At 52.6% G+C, this 9,485-nt stretch overlaps 1 protein-coding gene across 3 annotated transcripts; it reads right to left on the bottom strand.

Annotated features, from left to right (window-relative positions):
- Positions 1–325: 325 nt before the first annotated feature.
- Positions 326–6,844, bottom strand: Fxyd3 (FXYD domain containing ion transport regulator 3). 3 transcript variants are annotated; one of them, XM_036187387.1, is made up of 8 exons: positions 6,643–6,787; positions 3,283–3,336; positions 1,884–1,916; positions 1,772–1,795; positions 1,053–1,127; positions 935–971; positions 646–683; positions 326–527 (listed from the first exon to the last, which is right to left on the bottom strand). In XM_036187387.1, the coding sequence occupies exons 2-8, from the start codon at positions 3,320–3,322 to the stop codon at positions 508–510; spliced, it is 267 nt and encodes an 88-aa protein (XP_036043280.1). In that variant the 5' UTR covers positions 3,323–3,336; positions 6,643–6,787; the 3' UTR covers positions 326–507. The 3 variants fall into 3 exon arrangements, with proteins under 3 accessions (XP_036043280.1, XP_036043205.1, XP_036043123.1); XM_036187312.1 differs by lacking the exon at positions 326–527 and adding an exon at positions 6,826–6,844 and having other exon boundaries at positions 592–683; positions 6,643–6,744; XM_036187230.1 differs by lacking the exon at positions 326–527 and having other exon boundaries at positions 592–683.
- Positions 6,845–9,485: the final 2,641 nt, after the last annotated feature.

Raw genomic sequence — 9,485 nt, 5'->3', positions numbered from 1 at the left:
TGGCCTCAACACAGTAGGATAACCTATTACATAGTTATTCTCAGTGTCAACACTATACTCAATTAGGGTTCCTTTTCACTCCTGGAAGTGTCCCTGGTTTACCACTAGAATATCTAAGTGGCACAGGAGGCTGCCCATGAAGGGAGAGGGAAGTCTCATGCCCATCATCAGGTCATGACACACAGGTCTAACTGAGATTCAGCCACCAGCTTCTGCACACAAGTGCCCACCTCATCAAGGGCCCCCAGGCCCACCCCAACATCTGCCCGCCTCCTTGCTCTCCACAGCCACTCTCCAGAATGCACACAGTCTGAGTTCACCCGAGCACGATGTAAAACCATTTTAGATTAGAAACTGAACAAAGATCCAGCTATCATGAGAGACGTAAGGTAAGACCCAGGCAAGCAGTGTCAGGAGAGGACAGGACTGCCGTCTTGGAGTTCAGGCCCACCTCCAGAGCCAGGACCTGGGCTCAGAGGCATGCTATGCTCTTCAGTTGGTCCATCTTCAGCAGTTGTGAGCAGAGCCTAGTGGAGGGATCGGGTCAGTTTGCAAGGATCTATCCAGTCCCTTCTCCCCCTACCCCAGCCACCGCTTGTGACCCTTATCCCCAAACCCCACCCCCAGTCACCCTGAGGGTCTTACCTGGTGTGATGAGAGGTGGCCCATCTCCTGGACGGTGACTGGGGAAATAGAAAAGTGATAACATACAAATAAATCTCCTTTGTTCTCTCCCTTAGGACTAAGTAGTCTCAGCTTGCCTAGACAGTTTCTTGGCTGGTTTTCCACTGTAGGTTTGTACAGAGCTAGGGACCAAAACCTTCTAGAGATGATTTGCATGAAGCCAAGCCCAGGAGACCTCAGGGCAGAGCAGCTAGGCCTGTCCTCTTTGCACAAGGCCTAGCCTTTTGGGCATGCCCAGAACCCGCCTCACCTGGGCTTCTGGCTGAACTTGCACTTGCACTTTCCACCTGTTGGAGAGGGATATATATGGTCAGAGGAACACACAGCATCTTCCCTGTTCACTCCCCATCCAGAGCTCCTGTACTCACTCATAAGAACTATGATGCCCACGGCACAGAGGATCCCTGCACAGATGAGCCCACCGACTCGAAGGCTGTACCAATCTGAGAGAGAAACGGGAGACCTCAGAGCTGGCCCAGGTCCCCGTGTCTATCTCCCAATTCATTTGATAGCAGTGAACGGGAAAAGCCCCGCCCTGTTGTGCACACATTGCAGTTAATATCCAAGCAAACAAGATATTTCATGTCCATTCAGAGTCAGAGAAGCCGTCTGAGGGGAAAGGATCAGTGTGGGGGCGTAGAAAGCCGGGGTATGGGTCTTTAGAGAGTGGTCAAGCAAGGGCTGTCTGAGGAGGTCCCACTGAACAGAGGTCTGTGGGAAGACAGAGGTAGCTCTGAAGACACATGGAAGACAGAGGTCCAGGAAAAGATGCACAGGTTGAGAGATGGGTGGCTGCCGGGAAGAGTGGGGTCGAATTCCCCACCTTCTCTGGGGAGATTTTTATGACCAACTTTCTGGTGGTTGATCTGAACCTAACGCCTCTTGCAGACTGGACTCAGCCCCGTGTCTGTCTTGAATTCTCCCTCACGGCTGATTCCAGATATCTGGTTGCTCAGTGACCCATTTCAAACCCTCTCCTCTCCTGTCCCCTGGGTCACTGTGAACTGTCAGGCTCCCTCGTGTGGGATTGTTGGCACAAAATAATGTGTAGGACTGGGAAGAAGTGAAGAGGGGACAGCATTCTTACCATAGTAGAAAGGGCTGTCTTTATCTGCAGAGAGAGAAAGGACACACACATGAATCTGAGACAGTAGCAGGGGTCTGAGGTAAGTGGGATGGAGGGGTGGGCTTTGACTCACCTTCGGGATCATTAGCATCCAGTGCAGGCAGGCCTGCAGGGACAAGGAAGGACAAGGGTGACTATGGTGGCCCTCAGCAGGGTCAGTTTGTTGCCTAAGAAAAATGTTCCATGGGGGAACAGCCCCACCTCCAAAGTATACAGGATTTGGCCACTGGTTAGTCTCACCTGGACATGCGCCTTCATGGAGATATGGGCTCACCCACCCACCCCAACCTGTGAGTCATGCCAGCATTTTGCCACCAGAAACAGATCCTATACCGGATAGTTTTGGGCCACTGTGTGAGTGAATGTTTCCAGACACATGGCCAGGCCACACCTCCTGATGAAGAGGCTTTGCTTCTCAAGGTAGCAGATGGTTTCTGTTCCCAGGCCTGTTTCCTCCACACCAGCAATGCCCACAGCCCCCACAGTTATCAGGGTTGCTGACCGTTTAACCTTTGAAATGACTCACGGTTGGCAAGAATTCATTCTTACATCCTTTTTCCAAATAGAATGCTACTTGTGCCCAAAGGATGGTAAAGTAAAAAGCAGTTAAAAGGGGAGGTGGGGGGGAGGAGAGAGATGGCTCAGTGGTTAGAATACTGATTGCTCTTGCAAAAGACCTAAGTTCAGTTCCCAGCACCCACACAATGGCTCCCAAACATCTGTAACTGCAGTTCCAGGGGACTTGACACCCTCTTCTGTCCTCCACAGTCACCAAACACTCAAATGGCAAAACACCCATACACATAAAATGATTTTTTTTTTTAAAGTGGATAGCTCCTAAGAAACAATGCCTAAAGTTGTCTTCTGGCTGCCACACACACAAGCATGTACACACATGAACAGCTACACACACATGAGCACACACAGTCATGCACACACAAAAGAGGTGGAGGGAGGAAGGGAGGAAAGAACAGGGCAAAAGCGAGGAGTAAGGATTACATTCTGGCCAAAAGCTTGGTTGGTTTATCCCGGGGCTGAGTTCTGCTACAAGGAGAAAAACAATGCTTAATTATATTTGAGGCACAAACTCTTGGGGCCCACTCCACCCAGGGCCATTTCACTGCTGTTCAAACATTAACACATTTAAGCCTCACAAAACCCCTGTGACCAAGTGCTGTTCTTCTCTGTGTTTGCAAGGATGGAGAAACAGGCATGAGGTATTCCCGTTACCCACTACATTACTGATAGGTTCTTAGAGGCATCTGGGAAGGCAATGTAGGGAGGCCGTGACACCCAAGAGTGCTTGGCCGAGCCTTGGGCTTGCTGTCACCGAAAAGTAAATGGCATTCCCCAAAGGAAACACACACACACACACACACACACACACACACACACACACACACACACACAGCTTGTCATCACCCAGCTGAGAGGCCGCGGGGCAAAGGGCAGTTTGGTGGCCATATTCTCACCTGCTAGGAGGACCAACAGGCTCAGAGTGACCTCTTGCATGTCTCAGCGATGATCTGGAAGAGTCCAGAGAGGAGGCCCAAGCTTAACAGTGTCCAGGATGTAAGGCCATGCGCCTGTGGTTCCCTATCCCGCCTGCTGCTCACCAGGAGCACAGCCCAAGGTACACACAGGAAGGCTGGTAGTAAGCCTGAAGCTCACTGGGCTGGGAGATAAGGAGCCCCAAAGTCAAGTGGGGGCTGGGCAGCGCTCAGGCTCCATGAAGGAACAGCCATTGTCGTCCCGGGACCGCGACTTTAGGTTTTACTGTAATGAATCTTTTCTTGGAAAGAAGAGGTGGAGTGGTGTTTTGCCATGTCCAGGCTGGCCTTGAATTTGCCATCTTCCTGCCTCAGCTCTCCAAATGCTAGCATCACAGGTGTGCACCATCAAATTCCGCTTATTACCCCTATCTGCATGATGGGGGAAACTGAGGCTCTGAGAGGTAAAAGCTGATGTCCAAGATCACTTGGTCCAGACAGGATTCAAACAATGCCTTGTTCCCCACGAGCTGTTCATAACTCAGAACTGTGAGGGCCTTGGGGTGTCTTGGGGAGTAGGGTGTCAGGAGCCAGGTGGCAAGAGGCCCGGTTCCGGGAGTGGCTCCCACAGACAGCTTGGAGCCTGCCTGGCTCTGCCCACACACTGCAGGCTTCTAGCTGGGGCCAGAGCTGACTCCCTGGACTCCTGGGTGGGTGGATGGCCGAAATAATGCCGCGTTGGTGGGACAGGCGCAGAGCCTTCCCTCCATTGTCCGCCCTACCCTTGGGTCTCCCTGGTCCCAGCTGAAGCCCAGGTTTTACCCCCTAGCCTAGCCCTCACCCTTGGCTCAGCCTCTGCTCTTGATCCTCATGACAGCCCCAGCCGCTGGGCTTCTCTTAGCAGCAAACACTCCTTAGTTCCCCAGCGAGGCTCACTCAGCACAGAGCCCCTTTCCACACAACTCGGGCCCTAACCGTCTGCCTTTCGGTCACCCTGGAGGCCTGTAATAAACTCCTGGTCTCTGTGCACCTCTCCCACCTGTCCCTTTCTCAACTGTCGTGAGCTCGTGTGCATGTGTGTGTGGGCGTGCGCTCACACTCACACACACACACACACACACACACACACACACACACAATCAAGATAGTGAGTGCTAACATTTGTCCCATTCCCCACATACTAAACACTGTCCAGTGACCTTGTGGGTCTCTTTCTCAATCCCAAGCAGTCTCAATGTCACCCTTCAGAGCTAGCCCTTTTTACCCACACCAAAGCACACACTTGGAAGGGATGCACCAGCCACTGATGGTGCGGGGTGTCCCATATGCTCATACAGACTTCTCCATTTCCCTGGGCCCACCCCCAGAGGCCTGGGAAATCCTTCAGCTTCTCTATTAATCTAAATAGGTGGAGGCCTGTCACGCAAGCTACCAGGGAAGCTGAGGCAGGAGAAGTGCTAATAATTCACAGCCAGCCTAGGATACAGAGTTAAGGTCAGACTGAACAATCTGGTGAGGTTTCACAAAATAAAAGTCAAAAGAGGATGTGAGATGCAGCTCAGTGGTAGACCCCCTGCCTAGAAACCCCCAATAAGGGGCTGGGGTGTGGCTCAGTGGTAGACCCCCTGCCTAGAAACCCCCAATAAGGGGCTGGGGCGTGGCTCAGAGGTAGAGCCCCTGCCTAGAATCCCCCAGTGAGGGGCTGGGGTGTGGCTCAGTGGTAGAGCCCCTGCCTAGAATCCCCCAGTGAGGGGTGGGGTGTGGCTCAGTTGTAGAGCCCCTGCCTAGAATCCCCCAGTGAGGGCCTAGGAGAATTGGCCTAGCAGTGAAGGTTTGCTTAGCTTGCTCTTCAGGCCCTGGATTTAATATTTAATATTCATTACACACACACACACACACGCACACACACGCACGCACGCACGCACGCGCACACACACACGCACACAAAACTCATTGTTTTAGATTGAACATGTGTTTTTTTGTTTGTTTGTTTGTTTTTTTGTTTTTAGTAGATTTGGGGACTATGTCTCAGACGTCTAGGGCCCCAGCTAGCGCTTTGGGGAGCTGAAGTGGTGGTTAGGGGTACATGCTGCAGGTGTCTGTGGTCTAAGGCTGCCTCCTAACACTTTGTTCCCCGTTGGTCACCAGCCATGGCAGCTGCTCTTACTGAGCGCCCAGCCCATGCGGGCATTTCCTCAGTGTCTCATGATTCTCCCTCATATCATCATCACAGCTTGATAAAGTTGGCACTGTCATTATTCCACATCGATGTCACAGCCATCACGTCAGGGTTCATCTTAACATTGTACACTGTCATCACAGCTGCTGGATCTCACCCTTACATTTCTCCCTACAGACTCCTCCAAGGCCCCCAAGGCCCCCAGGCTCCCATTCCCACAAAACACTCAGAATTGGGGGTGGGAAAAGACAGGGGTTGCCCTGCAGCCCTGCTGCTACACGGTCTGGACCCTGGTGTTTATAGGGCTGCAGGGAGCTGGAAGCCGCCGTCCCCCCTCACTGTCCCATCTCTGCTAATGCTGTTTTCTGAAGAGAGGCTGCCTGCTTCTGAGCCGCCATAGGGGAGCCAGCACGGAGAAGTCTGACTGGGGCACTCCCTATCCTCATCTACTTCCTGGCGTGCAAATCGGAGGACAGTTGCTACCACCTGCCTCCTGCATTCTCTCCTCCTCCAAGATGGTGGAGGGCGGCCACTTCTGCAGGGGTATACCGCATAAACACTTGTCATCTAAGCCCCTACATCTCCTAACCAAGTCCACTTTACAGCCTCCCTAGGGCAGAGCATCCCTCTTTCCTGGCATTCATCATCATCCATGTACCCCACTACCTGTCCACCCAGACACAGCCCCCATTCGCTTCATCCCTCAATGCACTTAAAACTACGCCTTGTCTACTCAGTTACCCCTAGGTACTCCTCCCCACTTCACCCACTGAGAAACCCCCAATCGTGATACCACAGTATGATCATTTCCCATCCACCCTGACACCCCCACCTAGTTCAGATACCATCAGTAAAACCAGACTTCTCATCCACTCAGAACCCCCACACACACCGGAAGTGTTTCTTGATCCCTGCTATGAATGCCAGGTGGGTTACCCCAGATGTCTAGTCCAGTCCCACAGAGTTGAGCTGTGAGGAACAGGCAGCTAGCTGAAGCAGGAGAGGGTAGTCTCCTGCCCCCACAAAAGAAGTCTTGAAGCTGGAAGATAGTTGGGGTCTTTAACCCCAGTTTTTATGTAGCAGGGGCAGCCAGAGGAGAGCTAGAGAGAGTTGGGGGGCAGAGGCAAAGGTCTCTGTGAGGAAGGGGCCCCCAGATGGCTCACCTGATTAGCTCAACAGGCTGAGAGGTGGTTCCGGGAGAAAGCAGAATGTGGACTGCCAAGCCTGGGCAGTCTTTATCCACAAATGCCACGCCCTGAGCAAACCTGGGCAGGCAGGCACAAGTTAGGTCTCCCTGAGGCGAGGATCGCCCCCACCCCATTCCTCCCTTAAAGAGACAGTTCTACCCGTTCTCTAGCTGTAGTAGCCTCAAGTGAAGTGAAAGGGGATTGTGGTGGGCTGGGGATTGGCATCATAATGGAGGGGAGTCTTGTCCAGTCTCCTGGACTCCAAAGAGACCCGGTTATGGGGAAGGTTCCCAGCTCCTTAACAACAAACCATCTTTTTGGAGGGTTCAAGTGGAACATCTATGTGATTAGTCTTTGATTTAGGTTTGGGAGACGTTTTCTTTGTTTGTTTATTTGAGACAGGGTCTCACTAGGTAGCCCTGGCTGGCCTGGAACTCACATTGTAGCCCAGGCTGGCTTTGGTGTCATCAGGATCCACCTGCCTCTGCCTCCCAAGTGCTGGGATTAAAGGTGTGCAGCGCCAGCTGTGGTTTTGTGTGGGGTGGGATTGCTGGAGTAATCTGTGGTTTCTTTGCTGTCAGGACTAAGGGTCTAGTAGACGATACCGACATGGCTGAGGATGCCATGAAGGAGACACTTGCATGGTGGGCAAAGGTGGGGGTTGTGGTTCTCGGGGCTCATAGGCCAGGCCCCAGAAGACTGAGAAGGGAACTGGTTTTGGGCAAAGGCTGTAGTCCTGAGCCATGTTTCTCCCAGGAATGTGGAGCTGATGGGAGGATGCTCTGGAGAGGGTGTGGGTGTGGATGTCAGAACTGCCTTTCTCCACTACAGATAAGCCCCCCGTACTCTGCAAGCCCCACCCTGTCCTCCTCCCTCCTGCCCCGTTCCTCATGGTGCTCCTTCCTCCTGGGGTCTGTACAAGCCCCCACATGGTCCCTGTTGGGGGTGTCCCCTCCCCCCAAATTCCGCCTTCTTACACAGAAGGACTTTTGTCTGGGGGCTGGATGGAGAACAAGGCACCATTGAATGGCTGGCAGAGGATTGGGGTCACCGGGAGGGGCAGGACCAGGAAAGGGGTGGCTTCTATTCGGCTACCAGCTGGACTCCAGACGACCCCCAACACTGTGGTGAGGACTGTGGGGTGGAGCTCCAGAGGCACCAGGCTAGGGAGAGAGGCTGCTGTTGTGAGTGTGGAGAGTTAAAGGGGACTTAGGGTCAAGGGTCTAGGGAGCAAGGAAAAAGACCCCCCCACACACACACACACACTTCCCATCATGGCCTCCCTCCGTGATGTAGCTCACTTAGCTACAATGGCCTGTGTTCCCTGGGACAACTCCTGAGCTCCAAGCCCTAGCTGGACAGTTTCTTGCCTCCCATAAATGAGCGGGACCTCTCCCTGAGGGTAGGAGGCATATGCAGAGATAGAAACAGAGGAAAAAGAGACCTAGCAGAGGTCTGTGCAGAGGATCCCAGATCCTCTTAAGGGATCTTTGTACCTAGCCACACCACCCCTCAGGAAAACAACCAAAACCCTTGGTGGTCCCAAGAATATGATGGTGTCTCCCTCTTCTGGATACAATAGGAATTACAAGCATCAGAGAATGGTGGGACGGAGGCTTGGGTCTCTGTGCTTCCTGGGTGCAAGCCCAGAAGCAGTGAGACCAGACCATCCAGCACAGTGAGAATGACTGATTTGACCAAGATGAGTGGCGATGTAAGTGGATCTCCAGGCCTCTGGCAATGGGACAAAAATCTAGGTGTGTGTTGGGGGGGTGCAGAGCGGGGCATGATGTCACTGTGATGGAGAGGTGTGTGTGTGTGTGTGTGTGTGTGTGTGTGTGTGTGTGTGTGTGTGTGTGTGTCTCCTTGGAGGCCAGAAGAGGGCATACGATCCCCCTGGAGCTGAAGTTTCAGGTTTTTGTGAGCCACCCACCATGGGTGATGGGAACGGAACTCAGGTCCCCTGAAAGAGCAGGAAGAGCTCTTCGCCTCTAAATCATCTGTCCAGTGCCCTCATGTTGCTCTTTGAAGATCATTTGGCCCAGAGCAACCTTTGGAACCTGGGACGGGCTGTGGTTTCTCAGCACTGTGGGTATTCTTACTTAATGCGGAAAACCCAACCCTCCCTGTGGCCTCTGAGCATCATAACATTTTCAGGAATTCAATAAAGCACAGAGTCAAAGCCAGGAGTATTAGTGAAAACCCTGGGGCCTGGAGGGCGGCTCAAAAGGCTCTTTCCCAGCCTGTCAAGAAAAAGCTGGGTCCCCCTGGTTAAAAGCATGGAATCCACCTCTGGCTTTGGGTGGAGACATGACATCCTGATCTGCTCCAAAGACAGAACATGACATGCCATCGTCTCCTCCTACTCTAGCTAGCTTTTGTTGCTGTCTCTGACCAAAAGCGACACTTAGGGAAGGAGACAGATTATTTCAGTTTGCAGTCCAATGCTGAGGGAAGTCAAGGCAGGAACTTGAAGCAGAAACCATGGAGGGACACTGTTGGATTGGCTCCTTCACAGTCTCACACTTAGCTAGCCTTCCTGTACAACCAAGGGTCACCTGCCCGGGGATGGTGTCACCCACAGTGGACTGAGCTCTCCTGATTATTCTAAAAACAGTTCTCCACAGACATGTCCAGAGCTCAGTCTGATCTAGGCAGTTCCACAGCTGGGATTCCATTCTCAGGTTCTAGGCTGCAGTCAGAGTTGACAATTAAAGTTAACTGGGACTCTTCCCTTAAGAGTTAATCCAGGGGCTGGAGAGATGGCTCAGAGGTTAAGAGCACTGCTTGTTCTTCCAGAGGTCCTGAGTTCAATTCCC

Source organism: Onychomys torridus, chromosome 1 (genome assembly GCF_903995425.1).
Source record: "Onychomys torridus chromosome 1, mOncTor1.1, whole genome shotgun sequence".
NCBI classification, from domain to species: Eukaryota; Metazoa; Chordata; class Mammalia; order Rodentia; family Cricetidae; genus Onychomys; species Onychomys torridus.
This window is presented reverse-complemented; position numbering and strand designations above follow the sequence as displayed.